General features: G+C 37.1%; 1 protein-coding gene and 1 pseudogene across 1 annotated transcript; one reads left to right on the forward strand and one right to left on the reverse strand.

The window, feature by feature from the left end:
- Positions 1-2,274: 2,274 nt before the first annotated feature.
- On the reverse strand, positions 2,275-10,166 carry Apobec1 (apolipoprotein B mRNA editing enzyme catalytic subunit 1). Its single transcript, XM_026379319.2, has 5 exons — positions 10,151-10,166; positions 7,843-7,870; positions 5,484-5,881; positions 4,379-4,497; positions 2,275-2,424 (listed from the first exon to the last, which is right to left on the reverse strand). Exons 1-5 carry the CDS (start codon positions 10,164-10,166, stop codon positions 2,275-2,277), a joined length of 711 nt encoding a protein of 236 aa, XP_026235104.1.
- LOC113175132 (transcription initiation factor TFIID subunit 13 pseudogene) lies at positions 2,800-3,175 on the forward strand (annotated as a pseudogene).
- Positions 10,167-22,028: the final 11,862 nt, after the last annotated feature.

Consider the following 22,028-nt stretch of genomic DNA (forward strand, 5'->3'; position numbering starts at 1 on the left):
CAATGGTAGAATGCTTGTTCAAGGCCCTAGGTTCAGTCCTCAGCACCAGAAGCAAAAACAAACTTAGCTCTTGGCTTCCTCAAAACCAATGAATTATTTTAAAAAAATAATGGTTTGAGGGCTGGCGATGTAGCTCAGTTGGTAGAATACTTGCCTTGCAGGTACAATACCTTGGGTTTAATCCCCAACACTGCCAAACAAACAAACAAACAAAAAATGGCTTGAGGCTGGGGATGTAGCTCAGTAGTAGAACTCTTATTTAGCATGCACAAGGCCCTGGATTTGATCCTCAACACTACTAAAAGATAAATAAATAAAAATTGAAAAATAATGGTTTACATTGTTTTTGTCTTACATAATAAAAGAGATATACCAGTTCGCGTGAGAAACTGTATCCTGTCTTTATTAAGTTTTTTTCTGTCTTTGAAAATTTTTCCTAAAACAATTTTTTTGTAAGAGCAATTGGCAAAGTGTATCTTTCACAGAAGTTAAAAAAACAAACAAACAAACAAACAAACAAAAAAAAAAAACCAGCCTTCATATGGACAGTTTCATATTCCCAGCCCTTTTTAAAAAGACACTGCCTTATTGCCAGACCAACCCAGAAAGGGCTGTCAGGCGAATGACTGAGCTTATCTGACTCCATTATCAAGTCCGTGATATGCTGGTTCCTGCGTATCTTGAATGCCTCAGAGGAATCAAAGCACACTGAGTTTTAGTCCCGTTTCTGTCAGGCTATTTCCTTTCTGGGCCTGGCCAAGTTGCACAATGTCTCAGGTCTCAGCAGCTTCCTAGTTTCCTCAGCACGGCAGGCACTCTGTTCTCTGAATCGCTTTTTTTATTTCTTTCTAGGCAGCAGCATGGCTTTGTTTCTCAGCCTCCTTTATAGTTAGGTGGAGCTTCATGACAGATTTTTGGTCAGAGGAATGGGGCCAGAAATGATGTTTGTCAGTTCTTGATCCTAAACATACTTTTTTTACACTATTTTAATGTTCCCCAGCCTATTCCCTTTTGGCTAAAAGTACAGAATTCAATAAGTGAACTCCAAGGCCCCACATTTCTATCCAACTCACACTAGACCGCAATGAAAATAAGAAATAAGTCTTTTTGTTGTTATTGTTAAGCTACTCAAATTTTGAGGTTGTTATTAAAACTGTAAATCATTCTATACATTCTGATAAAAATCATTTGTTAAATTGTGTTCAGATTCAGATGTTCTGATGCAGAAAGAAAAAAAAATATGCTTCTTTGTCCTTTGTTTCCCCTTAGCTATGAGTTAGAAGTTGGATCCATGTAATTATTTGTTCTCAAAGTACAGAAAATGTCTCCTATAGGGAAAACCCAAGATATCTTCTAATGAGTTTCACTTCCTGAGGTTCAAATTCTCTCCAGCACTGAATCATTGCTGGCCAGTGTGACCAATTAAAAAAAAAAAATAGGGTGTAATTCCAAGACTGAGTTATTAAAGACATGGATAGCTCAGATGCTTTTTCTTAGACCACTTGTTCTGTAGGAAACCAGCTGTCATATCACAAGGACGTCCAAGCAGCTCTATGGAGAGAACTACATGGCAAGAAGCTGAGATTTTCCACCTACTACCAGCACCAATGTGTCAGCAACGTAAGTGTGCCGTCTGCGAAGCATCTTCTCTAACTTCAGTGAGACCCGCAAATGACTCCAGTCCTGGCTCACACCTTGACTGCAACTTCTTGGGAGACCTCTAGGCCAACAACACACACTCTTGAATTCCTGACTCAGAAACTGTGACAGTAAATATTTATTGCTTTAAGATACAAAGTTTAAAACAAAAGACATGAAGTTGTAGGGTAATTGGGAATACAGCAGGAAGTTGCACAATACATGATAATGCGGCTTCTGAACATCTCTGGATTCTTTTCTATTTTCTTTTTTCCAGTGCTGCACATCAAACCCAGAGCCTTGTATGTGCCAAGCAAGTGCTCTGCCACTAAGATTCATACCCAGCCCCAATTTCTAGATTCTTTTTTTTTTCTCTTTTTAAAATTTTTTTATTTATATTTTTTCTAGATTCTTTTTTAGTTTAAACTATAAACTTTAATAATCTTAATATCAACTACATCTTTAAAGTTTTATTCATAAGTCATTTTAATTAAAATAAACTTAATTGAAAAAACAACCTGTCTTAGAATTACATAGTATGAGATGTTTTAAGTTTTTTTTCTAGATTCTTAATGGCATTTCTTGGTGGGTCACCATTGCTTGTTCTTAAAACAGTACATATAGGAATAATTCTATTCATCTCCACGTCACAGAAGGCTGTATCAGCCCTAAAGATAAAAGGATATGGGGTGGAATCGTCTGGTAATGGCAATTTTGAAGAATAAGGTTGAAAAATGTAAGCTGCTTTTGATATCTTCTGGAAATCTTTAAGCAAGGTGGAAGACTCTAGAATAAAAAGGATTATATTTTATCCTTATGATAAACATTTTAATTAATACTATTATTACCATGTATATTTTAAAAAGTCAATTGGAAGATCATTGAGCTACTTTCAAGAATCCAAATGAATTTCCCACATTTCTTCAATAGAATGACATATACCCTATGGGAAAGAAAACAATCTGAAACCCTGTGGAGCCAGCATGTGAGGGAATGACAACAATAACGATGATGAATTAACGTGGAGCACACATGCATCTTAGACTACTCCCATCTCCCTCCTTATTTCTCACAAAGGGATTATCTTATTCTCATATTTTCTAAAGATGAGTCAACTAGTTAAATAACTAAATCTCGGCCGTGGGCTGGCGGGCTAGTGGGATGGCAGATGAGGAAGAAGATGCAAACTTTGAGGAAGACAATGAAGAAATTGGAGGAGGTGCAGAAGATGGACAGGGTAAAAGAAAGAGACTTTTTTTCTAAAGAATTATGATGCATGATGTATGGGTTTGGGGATGACCAGAATCCTTACACTGAGTCAGTAGATATTCTTGAAGACTTTGTCATAGAGCTCACCACTAAAATGACTCACAAGGCAATGTCAATTGGAAGACAAGGTCGAGTACAAGTTGAAGATATAGTCTTCTTGATTCGAAAGGACACAAGGAAGTTTGCTAAGGTTAAAGACTTGCTTACCATGAATGAAGAATTGAAACAAACTAGAAAAGCATTTGATGAAGCAAACTAAGGATCTTGATAATTTTTGTACTTCATGAAATTTCATTATCTTCTATTTCCATAGAAGTGTATTTTGTTCAATAATGTCCTAATATCTAGGCATGTAAATGAAAGATGGAGAAACAAAGTTTTCAGCCTTTATTTTTATGTCTTTGATTTTAGAGTGATCCTTGAGCCTTTAATTGCCTGCCTTTACATGACTATACTTGAATTACTTACTGAGTTTTAATGACTACATGTAAGTTAAAGTACCTTACAAATTATGCAGTTCCTTCTGATTTTTGACTATCTAAAGGATGAAGTAGTATTTATGTGTTAGGTATATTTGTGCCATTATAAGCTATACTATAGCTGTTTAATATGTGAAATCTAAGTGTTATTTTGACTATGACAGCTGAGACATATGCCTTACATATTCTGAAGTTTTTAGACAACAGTGGTCTGAGATGTTATTAAAAACAGTAAACTGGTTTTTCTTTTAAGGACATGATATTTGAAACTAAAAGTTTTTGTAAGAATGTTTATGTGTCCTAAATGATAATATGTTTTAATATTTTCTAAAGAGTGATTTTTTTATTTTTATTTTTTTTGAAACTTAAAGTTTCATGTTGATGCTTCCATGTTGAAAGACTTTTTGATTTAAAACCTTTTGGGACTTAGGTAACTTTTTAAGTTTTAGAACTCATTTTCCCAATCATCTACTTTCAGAAGCAGGAATGGCAATGTTTAATGAGCTGATGATAGGATAAACATTTGGGGTAGTGTTTTTTTAACATATTTGTAAGTACTTGTGGAAATGTGTAGTTGACTAAAACCGTATGTAGCTACAAAAACCACTTTTGTAGTTCAGAGTATATAGGTTTTGTGTGAATTTAGCTTACCGTATTAAATTACTGCCCTTAGTTTAAAATAAGGATTAAAATTGCATTTAAAGAGATCACTGAATGTTACTGTTTGTGAAACTGAACTTTTTGATTCTACTTATAAATAGTATCTATAAATCAGTACCTGGGAAAATTTTACTTTCTTAACCTATTGATGATACAAGGAATAAAGTATAAAAAATTAAACAGAAAAAAAATAACTAAATCTCAGTATAAATGGCAAAACGATGGCGAGAAGAGTTTGTGTCAAAATTCTCAGGAAAGAAGTTGGACAAAAGATGCTTCTTTTGGTATCAGAATCTTTGGATGATGGAAAGTAATGGGTTAAAGCAACTCACTAGAATGATGCAGTGGAGTTCCAGTGCATAGAGCATCATCAAGAGAGGTTGGTATTTTGGCCAGTGAGTTTCTTCCTTAGGTGAGTAATTGACAAAATTCCTCCAGCAGTAACAATACTCTAAGGAGATACAAATCATGGTTCATTTAACAAACACAATGGCAAATTACTTAAAGAGAGCTTCAACTTAAAAAAAAGAAAAAAACATATATTATAACCAGGTGTTGGTGGCACATGCCTGTAATCCTAGTGACTCAGGAGGCTGAAGCAGGAAGATCACATGTTAGAGACTAACCTCAGCAATTTAGTGAGATCCTGATCAACTTAATGAAACCCTGTCTCAAAATTAAAAACAAACGTGGGGGCTGTAGCACACTTGCCTGGCATGTGTGAGGCACTGGGTTCAATTCTCAATACCACGTATAAATAAAAAAATAAGATCTATGAACAACTAAAAAATATTAAAAAAAAAAAAAAGGTTTGGAGATGTGACTCAGTGACTAAACACCCCTGGGTTCAATCCCTGGTCCAAAAAAAAAGAGTATACTATAGCTCAGTGGAAAAGCACATGCTTAGCATGTATGAGGCCCTGGGTTCAGTCCACAACACCAAAAAAAAAAAAAAAAAAAAAAAAAAAAAAGAAGAAGAAGAAGAAGTGGAGAAATAAAGCACACTATCTGTAAAGGCTCTGGTTTAATTGTTGCTGGCGATGGACTTTACTAAAAAGAACAATTCATTGAAGGGTGTGATGGGCCCTACCTATAATCCCAGCAACTCAGGAGCTGAGAGGCAGGAGGATTGCAAATTTGAGGCCAGTCTTAGCAATTTTAGTGAGATCCTCAGCAATTTAGTAAGACCCTATCTCAAAATAAAAAATAAAAACGGCTAGGGATGTGTAGTAAAGCACCCCTGGGTTCAATCTCTATTACCACCAAAAGGTGGTGGCAAGAGTAGAAAAAGTACTCACAGTTAAACCTGGTTCTTTCTCACATTATTTTTGACTCGCACTCCTGAGACTTGCAGCTTCGAATGATCAACTTGGCCTACAAACAGATCTATCACCACAGTCTCTTATAAACACTTATGATTCTGTTTACTGTTGTTACCTGAGATTGTCATAATCTGGACAGTTACACCACTGTTAATGAGGTCCCTGAGTCCTTGCCGGTTTTGCTGGTCCATGTGCTGAAAAAGCCGTGCTGTATAAATAACCAAAGTCGTATTAGGATGTTGACTCAAAAATTCTCTGATAGCCTTGGAACATTCCCAACAAGGACTCCAGGACAAGAACCAGGTGATGGAACAGCTGATGGATGGGCAAAAATGTCTTTCCGCAGTAAATTTTTCTATAAAATTCACTTCAACATGATTGGTGGTGTTTTTGCTGGAGTTTCTCCAGATCTTTTGGCTCGTGCCCCACTTGATTTCATAGAACATACAGGTCTCTTTGCGAAGTTCTCCAGGGTTAAAGAAGACTTCAAATTCCCAGGGTTCAATTCTCCTCCTGAAATATAAAAAGTGGCCCTAGATTGCTTTTTCTAGGTTCAATGAAATCCTAGAAATCATTTCATGCTTCCCTCTTCTATTAAGCAGATCTGAACCATGACATCTCTGAAAGTTTTCTATTCCAGGTTTCAGAGTTATCTGTAGAAGTTCATTTGCATTATCAGAGTTTCTCTTACAAACATAGTAAAAGGATTTCTTTTATTCCTAGTCATAGTATTCGATGACTACTCTCTAATACTATTGTTTTATTTTATTTTATTTTGTTTAGATATACATGAAAGTAAAGTGAATTTTGACATATTATACATACACAGAGTATAATTTATTCTAATTAGGATCCCATTCTGTGGTTGTACATAATGTGGAATTTCATGGGTGGTGCATTCATAATGAACATAGGAAAGATATATCTGATTCATTCTACTGCCTTTCAATACCATTGTTTTAGTCTTGAATTTAGGCATAAGTGTATTCTGGTTTTTCTTTTGAAGATTTTTTACTATATAGTAATCTCTATTTTTCCTTTTTTTCTTTTTCTTTTTCCTTTCTTTTTTACTCTCCTGCCTCAGCCTTTTGAGTAGCTGGGCTTATAGGTGTGCTCCACTAGGTCCAGTTTATATGCTAATCTTCTATTGCACACTTAGAGGTGTCCTGTCTCAGTACTTATCTTCACTGTTTCTCTGTGGACTCTAACCAGATTTTGGCAAGTGTTGAAGTCTGGAAGAATCTTCTTGCCAACAAATTCTGCAGTGAAGTCTGAGAAAAAGAGCAGTTTAGCCTCAAGAGTCTTCCACTTTAGAATTCTGTATGCCAATTCATTGTAAGAAAGAAACAAAAAATGCTCTCAGTGATCTTTAGATTTTAACACTCTCCATGTCTGAAAGCCGTTACTCAGGAAAAATTCAGGATTGTGCTGAGGGCTCCTCTATGCAACGATTAAGTTACAGGCTTATTACATCCTCATTGTTCCCACTCATCCCTGAAATGCCATATTGAGTTATTTCATAGATCAGCCCTTCCCTTTCAACCATCGTGAGATGGTATATCCTTGATGATTCCCTGTAGAAGTCTGGAAAATGATCAAATAGAAAGATGAAATCAAAGTAACAAACAGTTCCCCCAACATTGCACTGAGGGCTATAAAAACATATAATATATAATGAGAAAAGTTATATAATATATAACAGAGAAGCAAGCTGGAAAGTAATTTATTTGAATGAAACCAAAGGACATAGGAACAAAGATATAAAAAGAAAAAGCAATACTCAAAGAAAATTAAGTTGGAAAAGTCACAAAGAAAGGAAAAATTGGAACATGGTAAAAGAAGAATGTAAAGATGTAAAGAATAAAATGATGTCCTTTGCTGATAAATGAATGGAACTGGAGAACATCATATTAAGTGAAATAAGCCAGACTCAGAAAGGATCAAATGTTTTCTCTCATATGGGAGAAAGGGGCAGGGATGGATTAAAAAAAAAAAAAAAAAAAAAAAAAGAGGGATCTCACAAAAATAGAAGGGAGGCCAATAGAGTAGAAGAAGGGAATTGAAAGACAGGGAGGAGAGGAGGGCATGGGAAAGTACTATGGAAAGAAATCTGCCAAATTTGCTATGTCTATGAATGAATGTATCACAATGAATTCTATTTGTATGTATAATAATAATGCACTAATTGAAATAATAATAGTGATAATAGAAGGGAGTTCAGTAGAAAAAAACAAATAGATCAGGAGGAGGGAGTTGGGGAGGGAAAGGGAAGGTACTAGGGAATGAGACTGATCAAATTATATTATGTGCATGTACAAATATGGCATAAGGTGTCCCACTATCGTGTATAATAATAATTCGCCAATAAAATTTTAAAAAGAAGAAAGGAACAATAAAAAATCTGTAGTTCTGCAAATATTGAATTGTCATTTATTCTTGATTGAATTGCACTGTGAGTGCAATATTATTCTTACCTCAGAGTAGCATCACCAGTTGAAGGACCTGTTGATCAAGAGATGATTATATCAAATAACACTCAAATACAAATTGAGCTATTAAGAAAAAGTGCTCTATTCTTCTAAACCTGCAAATGATACCTGTAAATGAATTTAGAAGATTCTTTTGTGACTCATTGCACTGAACTAGTTCATTACACCAAAGAAAAGCAAGATTTTTAAGGGCTCTGCTAAAATCTACTTGACAGATGCCCAACTCAAACCAGATAATCCAGCTTGGGATTGTAGCTCAGAGTAGAGCACTTGCATAGCATTTGAGAGGCCTTGGGTTGAATTCCCAGCAACAATGGAAAAAAAACAAAAGAAAATACAGAGCCCAGCTCAGTGGCATACACCTGTAATCCCAGATACTTAGGGGCTGAAGCGGGAAAATCACAAATTAAAGGCCAGTCTGGGTAATTTATGAGATCCTGTCTCAATATAAAAAGGGGTGGGGCTATAGCACAGTGGTAGAGCACCCTAAGTAAGACACATACACACACGTACACACACACACATATACAGGAACAAAGATATCTGGTAGGGAAATGCAAATTAAAACTACCCAGATATATTTTCCTACCAGAATATTTAAATATACATATAGGAAAGTTAAGACAAGGTATCCAGATTTTTAAAAAATTATTGTTATTTTTATTACTATTTTGTATGTGTGGTTCTGGAGACTGAAACCAGGAGTGCTCTACCACTGAACCATATCCTCGGATCTTTTAATTTTTTATTTTGAGACAGAGTTTCACTAAATTGCTTGGGTGGCCTCAAACTTGTGATCTTCCTGCCTCAAATTTTCTCATTGCTTAGATTATAGGCATGCCAAATGCCCAGGAGCAAACATTTCAGTTAAATAAGGTGTTTGGTTTCCCCATACTCTGACCCCTCCATATGTTACTTAAAATATAATTTTAATAGAGGCAGAAAAAAATACATTGTTACTTAGGCTGGGGTTGTACTCAGTGGTAGAGCGCTTGCCTCTCTGTGAGAGATACTGGGTTTAATTCTCAGCACCACATATAAATAAATAAATTAAGTAAAGGGCCATCAACAACTAAAAAAAAAATTAAGGGGCTGGGGATGTGGCTCAAGTGGTAGCGCGCTCGCCCTCCATGCGTGCGGCCCGGGTTCGATCCTCAGCACCACATACCAACAAAGATGTTGTGTCCGCTGAGAACTAAAAAATAAATATTAAAAATTCTCTCTCTCTCTCACTCTCTCTTTAAAAAAAAAAAATTAAATACATTGTTACTTAAACTCCAAACTGATGTCTCAGACTCCGTGCCCTACCACACGTACATTATTGCATTAGTCTTCTAATTGATCTCCTTACTCCAGTCTTTTCTGCTTCCAACCTGAAATCCACCAGGTACTAAGTAAATGTTTCTAAAGCACTATTTTAGTCATATCTCTATTAAATTCAGAAATTCTCTGAAGATTTTTTTAACAAAAAGATAAACCTCCATTTTTTAAACCTGGCATTCAAATTATAATAACACTTCAATATGCTTTCTAGTCTTACTGCAGATTATTTCCATCAATTCTCTTCTAGCCTAACCAGTTTCTTCATTATATTCTAAACACAGATCTTTGCAAAGTCTCTTAAAATCGTTTTTTTTTTCAATAGGATTCAAACAACAAGGAACTCCTCTTTCTTGCAATCCAAATTCTACCCTCTTAATATCCAGCTCCAATCCACTTCATCTGACATCACCTTTTTATACATCTGAGGTGTCTTTCCTTATGAATTTTTCTAACTCAAGTAACTGCTCATTAACTTCAATTAATCATTGTCAATTCATTTGTCAATTAGCACATTGGTCCCTTATTTTTTTTTAATGATGAAACCAGCACTTAGTAAATGTCACTTAGTGTCATTTAATCATAATCATTAATTATATATAGATTATATAATTATTATATAATTATTATATAATTAATTATTTATGACTCCAGTCATAAATAATTCATTATAATAGTAATATATCTTGTTTAAGGATAATATTTCTATATTAATCAATAACAGGAAAGTTGAAAAATGCCCAAAGACACATGCACAAGCAGGTCACATAGACATATAATTTTACACTGCTCAAGAAGATAGACCCAGGCTGGGAAAAGGGGTGTGTATCTACAATCCCAGCTGCTTGGGAAGCTGAGGCAGGAGAATCACTGGAACCCAGGAGTCCTGGACAGTCTGGGCAACATAGTGAGACTCTGACTCAAAAAGAAATAAAAGAATATGGTCTTTGCCAGATCCCTGAATCCATTTTACCTTTCTCAGAAGTCATGCTGCTCTGTCTCTGGACTCCTTCCTCTAGAGCTTGTCTTGTGCTCACTGCTTCTGCCAGTAATATACTTGAACTTTGTCTCTTCAGGTGTGCCCACTGCCACAGACTTAGAGAATGACTCATTTCTGAGTTTCAGGGAGTCATTGGGCATCTAGACTAGACAACCTGGCAGCAGAGGGAAGTTAGTATGGGGATTTGCACCTTTGTTGATAAGAAAGCCTATGTTGCAAATAACGTTAACCCTGCAGAGTAGATCATTGGGAGCACTAAATTTTAAAGTTCCTTTCTGATGACATCTGCATTTAGAAAGTATTCTCTTTCCTTTGAATTAAAGTAAGATCGACACATCATTCTTTAATGCAATGAAGAGAGAAAATAGAAAGGGATAGAATTAAACTGTTTTTATAACCTGAAAGTTTTCAGTATTATCTGGTGAGAACATTATGTATTACTTCCTCTCATTTTGCCCTTTGCCCCCAAATCCCTGTTAAAAAGGAAAGGGTACAGTAAGATGCAAAATCAGAAGGACCTTGGCCTCTGAGTCAGATAATCAGTGTGTAGCTAGCTCTGTGGCACTCTGGCCCCCACCTTGAAGCTAATTCATTCCTGCTTTGTTATTCCTCTTGAAAAAAAAAAATATATATATAGTATGCTTCCTTATTTCTGCTGTATTCTGTTGCCTGCACCTGGGTCAAGTTCAAATGACTACATTTCTGGATCTCAGCATTCACTCTCAGAACTGAGGTCTCAAGAATTAAGTCTCCCTCTAATTGAGCCTCAGAACTTTGAATCTCAAGGCCCCATGAATCTTAAAACTGTACCTTAAACAAAAGATTTAGTGTGGAGGGTGGTGAGTTGTTCATGTCTGTAATACTAGCTACTCAGTAAGCTGAGTCAGAGATCCTAAATTCAAGACCTATCTGGGCAATTTAGTGAGATCGTGTCTCAAAATAAAATAAAAAGGGCTAGGGATGTAGTCAGTCCAGTGGCAGAACACTTGCTTAACATTCATGAGGCCCATGGGTTGAACCCCTAGTTTAAAAAAAAAAAAAAGGTTTAATTTTGAAAGACAAGCAGGAGGGGCCTGGGGTTGTGGCTCAGTGGCAGAGTGCTCACCTAGCATGCATGAGGCACTGGGTTCGATCCTCAGCACCACATAAATGTAAAGGTATTGTGTCCACCTAAAACCTAAAAATAAATATTAAAAAAAAAAAAAGACAAGCAGGAGCTTTCGCAAGATAAAGCAGTTATTTCCACAGTGGCAGATGAGCATTTGAAGAAAGCCCCAAAACTCCATATCATAAAGGTCCTTCAGAGGCCAAATTTTACCACGTTAGGCAAATGTAGAATAATGGTAGTCTTAAGGTAAGGTAATATCTACCCCCAATAAAGATGTCCATGTCCCAATCCTTGGATTCTATAAGATGCTGAGGGCCATTGCCAAGTAGGAATGACGCATCGATATTTCCTTGCCAGCGTACCCCATGTTTAATGGACTTGCCTTGGAAATTTGCTGCGACCTTGCATGTGTGTTTGAGAAAGATGACCCTGCTCAAGGTGATAGAGGGTGGATCCAGGTTTGAGGAAGTATCCTGCAGGTTTGAGGAAGTATCCCGGTCCTTGGGTTTAGGGTGTTCCCGGTTTAAGGCGTTTCCTGGTTTAAGACAATAGGGGTTTTAGGGAAGTTTGAGGTTGGAGATTATTGCTGCTGGGATTAGGGTGTTCCCGCTGCTTGTTCCCGTTGAGTTCTCGTGAGATTCAAATGGGATTTGGAAAAAAGCCTCGTGGAGTAGGATTGGGGGCGGCGGCATTTTGGAGATTGCACCAGAACGTGTTTGTTGGAGGCCGGTGTGAGTTCGGGAATAAAGAATTGCTGTTTGAATCTACAAAGCTGTGTGGTGGCTCGTGATTCAGTGCCAGCCGAGACACTGGCAATAAGAATATTGTTTTCCCTTACAAAAAAATTCTTTGCAAATGGACACTTAAGGGTCTTAGAGAGATTATTCTGGTCCAGGTGGGGTGAGCAGAAACAGAGAAGGAATTATGAAGACAGTAGCAGAGATCTGAGTGATTGATTGCTGCCTTGAAGGGGCCCATGATACAAGGAATTAGGCAGCCTCTTGGAGCTGAAAAAGGCAAGGAAATGGATTCTCCCTTAGAATCTCCAGAAGGAACACTGGCTTATGACCCCTGATTTTAGCCCAGGGAGATCCATGTGAGTTTGGAGATATATGTAATTATTCCACAATCAAGATATTTAAAATTCCTATTGCCCGCCCCCCAAATTATCTGTGTCTGTTGCAGTCAACCCTTCCACTCCTAGGCCCAGGGAATCACTGATCTTTCTGTCACTGTAAATTCGTCTTGACTATTCTAGAATTTCATACAAATGGAATCATACAATGTATACACTGATCTTTTTTTTTTCAGTACTGAGGAGTGAACCCTTAGGCTGTAAGGGGGGTCTGGTGGAACGTCGGAGGGAGAGACCACACAAGAGACTTACTCCATGCAATTGGTAAAAGGGGATTTATTGGGGATCCATTCCAGCGCGCTGGGACTCTGTGCTCACTCAAGAAGGGAGAGCAGCCCAGAGCCCAGAACGGAGGTCAGGTGGAGCTTAAGTACACTTTTTGGAGAGGGCGGTGGGCTTTGCATACATCAGAACAAATCATCATGAGGCACGGGGAAATTGAACAACAACTCTGAGACGTGATTGGCGGGAACAGGTCGGGCGAGGGTGATTGGTCATTCGTAAGCGGGTTACACATTCAAACTGATTGGTTCGGGCCCTGTGACGAACTGCACAGGGCCCTAGGCTAAATGGCCAGTAGGGCGTTGTTTTAACTATCTCAGGAATTCCAAGTTCTGGGTGTAACAGAGGAACTTAATAATACCTAATCTTTTACATTCAAGCTTTCCAGCTTAGAAACTTTACCCTTTCAAGGCACTCTATCACTGAACTATATTCCCAGCCCTTTTTATCTCTTATTTTGAGACAGAGTCTCACTAAATTCCAGGCGTAAACTTGCAATCCGCCTACCTCAGCCTTCCACATGTCCAGCCATGTGTTTGCTTTTGTCTTTGCTTCTTTTGCTCAGCTTGTCTATAAATTTGATCTAGGTGATTAAGTATATCAGTGGTTCATTTTCTTTTAGTGCTAAGTAGTATTCCATTTTATTGTGCATGCTATAGTTTGTTTATTCATTTCACCTACTGATAGTCTTTGGGTTATTTCCAACTTCTAGATTTTCATGAATAAAGCTGCTATGAACATCTGTGTAGAACTCTTTGTGTCAATGTATATTACTTTTTCTTTCTCTTGGGTAAATATATAGAAGTGGAACTGCTGGATCAAATAACTATGTATACATTTAGGTTTTTTTTTTTTTTTTTAGAGAGAGACAGAGAGAATTTTAAATTTATTTTTTAGTTTTCGGCGGACACAACATCTTTGTTTGTATGTGGTGCTGAGGATCGAACCCGAGCTGCATGCATGCCAGGCGAGCGCGCTACCGCTTGAGCCACATCCCCAGCCCTACATTTAGCTTTTTAAGAAAATGCCAAATTGTTATACCAGTTTATATTCCAACCAGGAGTATATGAAAATTCCTCTTTGACACTTAGCGATCTAATTATGATTTTACTTTACATTTTCTTGGTGTATTCATGTTGAGCATCTTTTTATGTGTTTATTAGTTATTTTTACATCTTCTTTTTTTAAAGTTGGTTGAACTGCTCTGGCCATTTTCTAATGTTTTTAAATTTTGTGAGTTGGGGTACTGAAGACTGAACCCAGGGACACTTTACCACTGAATGGCACCCCCAATCCTTTTTATATTTCATTTTGAGGCAGGGTCTCACTAAGTTGCTTTGGGCACTACTAAGTTGCTGAGGCTGACCTCAAACTTGAGATCCTCCTTCCTCTCAGCCTCCAAGTCACTGGGATTACAGGTATGCATCATCACTCATCACTCCAGGCTCTAATTTTTTTTTTTTTTTTTTGTGTGTGTGTGTCTCCTGAATATCACAGTTCTTTAAATACTGGGGATTTCAATCTTGCTGTATCTGTGTATATATTTCCTTCAGTCTTTTATTTTCTAACCTTTTTTTTTTTTGTATTTTATTTAGAGACAGAGTCTAACTGAGTTGCAAAGTACCTCACCGAGTTGCTGAGGCTGGCTTTGAATTTGTGATCCTCCTGACTCTGCCTCCTGAGTCGATGGGATTACAGGCATGCTGCCACAGTGTCTGGTTTAATGTTGTTTTTTGATAAGCAGAAATCTAATGAACTTTTAGTGAAGCTCAATTTATTAATTTGACTCTTTTTTTTTTTAATATCACTAGTGCTTTACTTCGTTTTTTGTTTTGGTACTGGGGATCGAATCAAGGGGTGTTTTACCACTGAGCTACAACCCCAGTCCTTTTTATTTTGTAAAAATATTTTTTAGTTATCAACTCTTTATTTTATTTATTTATATGTAGTGCTGAGATCAAACCCAGTGCTTCGCATATGCTAGGCAGGCGCTCTACCAGTTTTGTTTTTTTATTTTGCAACCAAGTCTCACCAAGTTGCCCCAGGCTGGCCTTGAATTTAAGATCCTCTGCTAAGCCTCCTGAGTCACTCCTTGGAATTACAGGTGTGTACCACTGCACCAGTCTGTTTGGTTTTGAGTTGGAGGTCACGCTGTGTTGCCCAGGCTGGTCCTGAACTTCTGGGTTCAAACAGTTCTCCTACCTGGCTACTTTTTCCATTTTTTAAAATTTTACTTTATTTATTTATATTATTTGGTACTGAGGATTAAACCCAGGGGTTCTTTACCACTGAGCCACATACCCAGCCCTTTTATTTCTCCTTTTAAGACAGGTTCTCAATAAATTGCTTAAGGACTCACTAAATTGGTGAGGCTAGCCTTGAACTTGTGGTCCTTGTGCCTCAGCCTCCCAAGTCACTGGGATTATAGGCATGTGTCCTCACACCTGGAAAATTTTATTTTAGTTTTTTAGTCTTGGGGATGTCAGAGACTCATGCATGTTAGACAAACATTCTACCACTCCAAGCCCCATCGTTGGTGTTTTTGTTTATGAAATAACTGTCAACTCAAAGATAATGAGGATATTTCCCTCCTTTTCACAGAAACTCACACATTTGTGGTTAAATAAGTTCACTTTTTCTTTTCTTTTTTGTGGTATTGGGAATTGAACCCAGGGTCTATGCATGCTAGGCAAGTGCTCTACCACTGAGCCACATCATTTTTTTTTTTTTTTTTTTTTTTTGGTGGTGATGCTGGGGATTGAATCCAGGGCCTTGTGCATGTTAGGCAAACTCTATACCAACTGAGCTGTATCCCCAACCCATGACTATGTTTTTAATTGTGGTAGAAATATATAACATAACATTTACCGTATTAACTATTTTGAGTATACAGTTTAGTAGTGTTAATATTCATATTGTTGAATAACTGATCTCCAAAACTTTTTCCTACTGGCAAATTGAAACTCAACATGTGTTTTTTTAAAAAAATTATCCATTTCCTCATTCCCCCATCAGCATTCTACTTTCTGCTTCTATGAATTCAACTACACTGAATACCTTAACTAAGTAGAATCATGCAAAATTTGTCTCTCTGTGACTGTTATTTCACCTAGTATGATTTCCTCGAGATTCACTTACATTATAGCATTATATTGTATTTCCTTCAGATTTTTCTTTTCTTTTTCTTTCTTTTTTTTTTTTCCTTCAGAGGTTTGAACCTAGGGTCTCCTACATGTTAGGAAAATGTTCTACCACTAAGCTACACCACCAGCATAAGGATTTCTTTTCCCTTTTATGTCTGAATAATATTCCATTGTATGTACTATATATACCAAAACAACAAATAGATAAATTGAACTTCATCAAAATTTAAAACAATTGGAAGACAAAGACAGCATCAAATAAGTGAAAAAAAGAGTTGGGCACACCTGTAATCCCAGCAATTCCAGAGGCTGAAGCAGGAGAACCTCAAGTTCAAGGCAAGCCTCATCAACTTAGCAAGACCTTGTGTCAAAATGACAAATAAAAAGAACTGGGATGTAGCTCAGTGGTAAAACATCCCTCAGTTCAATTCTCAATACCAAAAAATAAAACAGATAAGTAAATAAAAACTAAAATAGGCAAAGTATTTGAATAGATATATCCCCAAAGAATATATATAAATAGAGCATAAGTACACAGAAAGAGCTCAATGTTATTAACTGTTAAAAAAATAATTTTTAGGGCTGGGGATGTGGCTCAAGCGGTAGCGCACTCACCTGGCATGCGCGGGGTGCTGGGTTTGATTCTCAGCACCACATAAAAATAAAATAAAGATGTTGTGTCCACCGAAAACTGAAAAATAAATATAAAAAATTTCTCTCTCTCTCTCCTCTCTCTCTTTAAAAAAATAAAAAATACTAATTTTTAAAAATTTTTCAGTTTTCTTGGTACCTTGGTATTGAACCTATGGTGATTTAACACTGACATATATCCTCAGTATTTTTTTTTTTTTTTTAGATAGGGTCTCTTTAAATTGCTGAGGGCCTTACTAAATTGTAGAGACTGGTCTTGATATTGCCATTCTCCTGAATCAACCTCCAGAGTTTCTGTGATTACAGGCATGAGATACTGTGTCCAATAGGACTATATTGCCTAGCGTGGTGGCACATACCTGTAATCCCAGCAGCTCTAGAAGCTGAGGGAGGAGCAAATGCAAGTTTGAGGCCAGCTTCTGCAATTTAGCAAGGTCCTAAGCAATTTAGCAAGACTCTGTTTCAAAATAAAAATTTAAAAGGGCTGGAGATTTGGCTCAGTGATTAAGCGCTCAAATTCAATCATGACTACCAAAAACAGAAAAAGGGGTCTGGGGTTGTTGCTCACAAGTAAGTGCTTGCTTAGTATTTGCAAGGTCATGGGTTAAATCCCAGCACCACACAAATTGACAATAACCAGCATAGTTGAGGATACTGAAAAACTGAAACCTTAAATTATGCACTGTGGTGCATGCTAGTACTCCATCAGGAGGTTGAGTCAGGAGAGAATTGCAAATTCAGAATTGCAACTCAGTGAAACCCCATCTCAAAATAAAATGAAAAGGGCTGAGGATGTAGCTCAGAGTTAGAATGTTCCTGGGTTTGATCCCTAGTACCAAAAAAAAAAAAAAAAAAAAAAAAATTGAAATCCTTATGTTGCTGTTAAAATTGTAAAATGGTTCAACTGCTGGGGAAAAAAAGTTGGTTTTTCAAAAAGTTAAGTTAAAGGACTCATACAGCTGGACATGGTGGCGCATACCTGAAATCCTAATGGTTCAGGCAGCTGAGGCAGGAGAATTTCGAGTTTAAAGCCAGTCTCAGCAAAAGCAAGGTGCTAAGCAACTCAGTGAGACCCTGTCTCTAAATAAAATACAAAATAGGGCTGGGGATATGCTCAGTGGTTGGGTGCCCCTGAGTTCAATCCCCAATAACAACAAAAAAAAAAAAAAAAAAAAAACTTGGAATGGAACCACCTTTTGACCCAGCTATCCCACTCCTTGGTCTACACCCAGAGGACTTAAAAACAGCATGCTACAGTGACACAGCCACATCAATGTTTATAGCAGCACAATTCACAATAGCTAAACTGTGGAACCAACCTAGATGCCCTCCAATAGATGAATGGATAAAGCAACTGTGATATGTATAAACTGTGGTATATATAATAGAATATTACTCAGAAATAATAAAATTATGGCATTTTCAGGTAAATGGATGGAGTTGGAGAATATCATGCCAAACAAAGTAAGCTAATCCCCAAAAAACAAAGGTTGAATGTTTTCTCTGATAAGTGGATGCTAATCTATAATGGCAGGGTATGGGGCATGGGATGAGTGGGGGAACTTTGGATTGGGAAAAAGGTCAGGGAGGGAATGAGGCATGGTGATAGGAAAGAGGGTGGAATGAGATGGACATCATTACTCTAGGTACCTACCTGTATGATTGCACAAATGTGTTACCCTACTGCATGTACAACCCGAGAAGTGAAAAATTGTGCTCTATTTGTATACAATAAATCGAAGAGCATTCTGCTGTCATGTGAAACTGATTAGAACAAATGAATTTTAAAAATTTCAAAAAAAGCACCCATACAGAATGAAATTACCATTAGACCCAGCTATCCCACTCCTTGGTCTATACCCAAAGGACTTTAAAAAAGGGACACAGCCACATCAATGTTTACTGCAGCACAATTTACAATATCTAAACTGTGGAAACAACCTAGATGCCCTTCAGTAGATGAATGAATAAAGAACATGTGGTATATATACACACAATGGAATATTACTCAGCATTAAAAGAGAATAAAATCATGGCATTTGCAGGTTAAGTGAATGGAGTTAGAGAATATAATGCTAAGTGAAGTTAGCCAATCCCCCAAAGAACAAATGCCAAATATTTTCTCTGATTTAAGGATGCTGTTCATAATGGGTTGTGAGGGTGGAACATGGAAGGATTAAATGAACTCTAGTTAGGGAAAAGGGGTGGAAGGAGAAGGGAAGGGGCATGGGGCTAGAAAAGACTATGGAATGAGATGGACATCATTACCCTGAGTACATGTATGAAGACACAAATGGTGTAACTCAATTTTTTGTACAGAGATATGAAAATTGTGTTGTATATGTGTAATGTGAATTGTAATGCATTCTGCTGTCATATATAACAAATTAGAATAAAAAATAAATTTAAAAAAAAAGTGCCCATACTATCTGGCAATTCTAAGAAAACTGAAAACATATTCACTGTACATGAATGTTCATAACATGACCATTGATAAGAGCCCAAAAGTTAGAAAGAGCCTAAATGTCCATCATTGGATAAGTGGATAAATATATGGTAGAATGCCCATAAAATGGAATATTAATACGCTATTAAAAAAAAGGAATGAAAGATTGGGCACAATGGCTCATGCTTATAATCTCAGTTACTTAGGAGGCTGAGGCAAGAGCTCAAGGCCAGTCTGGGCAATTTATCAGGACCTTCTCCCAAAATTAAAAAATAAGATGAGCTGGATATACTTAGTGGTAGTTTTCCATGAAGCAACTAAAAAATTATATGCAAAATAGTGTATGCATTATTTCCTGATGAACAGTCAATATGTTTTATCAGATCCTCAGAATACCAATAGATCCTTGGATTCCTGAGATATAATGAACCACTTACGTTTTAATAGATTTGTTCTACCTTATTTGTTTTATGTTTTGCTTTGTGGTACTGAGGAAAGAACCCAAGGCTTCAGACATGCTAGTTAAGTGCTCTACAACTAAGCTACACCCCCTCTATTTTGTTTTTTTGAGATGAGTTATTCTCCCTGTGCTGCCCAGACTGTCCTGAAATTCCTGTACTCTACCATTCCTACAGGCTCAGGCCAGCACATCCAGCTTGCTCTTCCCTGTTTTGATCAGCAGAGGGCAGAAAAGCAATACAATTAGCAGAGTCAGCCCACACTACATAAATCTCTAAAACTCCTAAGGTCTTCAATTTCTACCATCTATTTCTTTTCTACCTTTGCCTTTTCACAAGCCTAAAATTCTTTAACTCGGAACCCCCATCTTTCTCTATCAAAATTCCTACCATCACTGAATACAATATTAAAACAGCACTTCTTTTATTTAGATAGATTAGCCTAGTACAGTGGCACATGCTTGTATACCAGCTACTTGGGAAGATGAGGCAGTAGGATCACAAGTTTGAAGCCAGTCTTGAACTTAATGAGACCTTCAGCAACTTAGTGAGATCCTGTATCAAAATAAAATAAAGGGCTCAAAATAAAAATTTTAAATAATATCTCAGTAGTAAAATGTTCCTGGGTTCAATCCCCAGTTCGCCCCATATATAAGATGGATTAACTCTTTGTTTTCATTTCTCATTTGCATTTGGTTTATGCCTGTGGTAGTTATCATATTCTCCCTTCTACATTATTCATTTATTTAGTATTGTTGGAACCAAGCCTTTAACACATGGGTCTCAAAATACAAATTATACCACTTAAGTTAAATAAATTTGTATGCTTTTCTCTTGTTAATCTGTCTCTGGTTATAAGTGCCTCAGCCATGAACCTAGCAATGGGTCAGCAAAGAAATATCTTAAAAATCTCTTCCCACAAGGCATGGTGACACACACCTGTAATCCCAGCAACTCAGAAGGCTAAGGCAGGAGGATCACAAGTTCAAAGCTAGCTCACCAACTTAAAAAAGCCCTAAGCAACTTAATAAGACTCTATTTCAAAAAAAAAAAAAAAAAAAAGCTGGAGATGTGGCTCAGTGATTAAGCACCTCTGGGTTCAATCCTAGGAACAAGTGGGGGAAAAATTCTCTTTTCCCCTACAAAACATCAAACTGAATAGAAATGAATTAAATTGATGGTAGTATTTCAAACTAAACTGATTTGTGTATTAGTAGAAAAGCCTGCCATTGAGATGAGTTGGGCACAGTGTCACATGCCTGCACTTGGGAGGCTGAGGCAGGAGGATTGCAAGTTCAAAGTCAGCGTCAGGAGCTTTGTAATGTTGTGAACAACTAAAAAAAAAAAAAGTTATTTAATAATTGTGTGAACTCTTTTAGAAGAAATTAATAGGCATTTTGTGTTCAAATTCATAAGATTTTTAGGGCATGAAAAAGTTTATTACTTTATGATCATTTATTTGAACTGGCTTTTAATAAATTATCTGAGATTCCACAAAAAAAAAAAAAAAAAAAAGTCAGCGTCAGCAATTTAGTGAAGCCCTAAGCAACTTACCAAGACTCTGTCTCAAAATAAAAAATTAAAAAGTCAGGTGGCCCAGGGGTTAAGCACCCCTGGGTTCAATCCCCAGCACAGAAATAAACAAAAAGAAATATTTATGTTTTGGAAGAAGTAGTTCTACTTGCCCCAACCAAAGCACAGTGTATAACTTGACCTACAGGACACATATTCTGCCTATCAGTAGACTGTCCTGACAGACATTTAAGACATTAAGTCTCCTATAGCCTGGCTACTCAGGAGGATGAAACAGTTGAGAGTTTGAGGTCAGCCTGGGCAACTTATCTAGACCCTGTCACTAAATAAAATTTTACCAGTGGTTCAGGAAGCTGAGAGGAGAATCGCAAATTCAAAGCCAGCTTTAGCAATAGCGAGGTGCTAAGCAGCTCAGTGAGACCCTGTCTCTAAATAAAATACATAATAAGACTGGGGATGTGGCTCAATGGCCAAGTGCTCCTGAGTTCAATCCCCAGTACCCCCAAAAAATTTTGTTTTAAAAGGCTAGGATGTGTAGCTCAATGATAGCATACCACTGGGTTCAATCCCTGTAATATACATACACAAACACAGAAAGGGAGAGAAACAGCATAATATAGGTACCAAAGTCATGAAGCTGGTTATGTATATATTCTTCTGAATAATTGCAAGAAGGTCTCAGGAGATGATTTAATTAATTCAGAAGAACAAATCGCCAACCACAGAATTACTGCAAGAAGGGAAAAGCCACTACCCTTTTAATATTTTGTCTTGTTTCTTTTGTAGTACTTTAGATAAAACCCAGGGACTTGTACATGCTAAGTATGCACTTTACCACTGAGCTACATCCACAACCCTTTTTACTTTGAGAGAGGATATTGCTAAATTGCCCAGGCTGGCCTCGAAGTTAACAATCCTCCTGCCTCAGCTTCCTGAGTAGCTGGGATTAGAGGAGTGTACCACCATGCCCAGCTAATGCAAAGGTATTAAACACATCAATCCCTAAATCAAAACCTATTTATTAGACTAAGTAAATCTCATAGTAATAATTGAGTTGAAGTAAATTTACTAATGCATCCTCAGGAATCAGCTGGG

This window comes from Urocitellus parryii, chromosome 5 (genome assembly GCF_045843805.1).
Source record: "Urocitellus parryii isolate mUroPar1 chromosome 5, mUroPar1.hap1, whole genome shotgun sequence".
In the NCBI taxonomy this organism is placed as follows: domain Eukaryota; kingdom Metazoa; phylum Chordata; class Mammalia; order Rodentia; family Sciuridae; genus Urocitellus; species Urocitellus parryii.

Excerpts from the sequence above, each read along its gene's own strand:
- Apobec1 (XM_026379319.2), bottom strand. Across the intron at positions 5,882-7,842 it reads ACTGGTGATGCTACTCTGAG|GAGGAGAATTGAACCCTGGG; the intron begins GTAAGAATAATA and ends TTTATATTTCAG. Across the intron at positions 4,498-5,483 it reads CCAGATTATGACAATCTCAG|AGTATTGTTACTGCTGGAGG; the intron begins GTAACAACAGTA and ends GTATCTCCTTAG.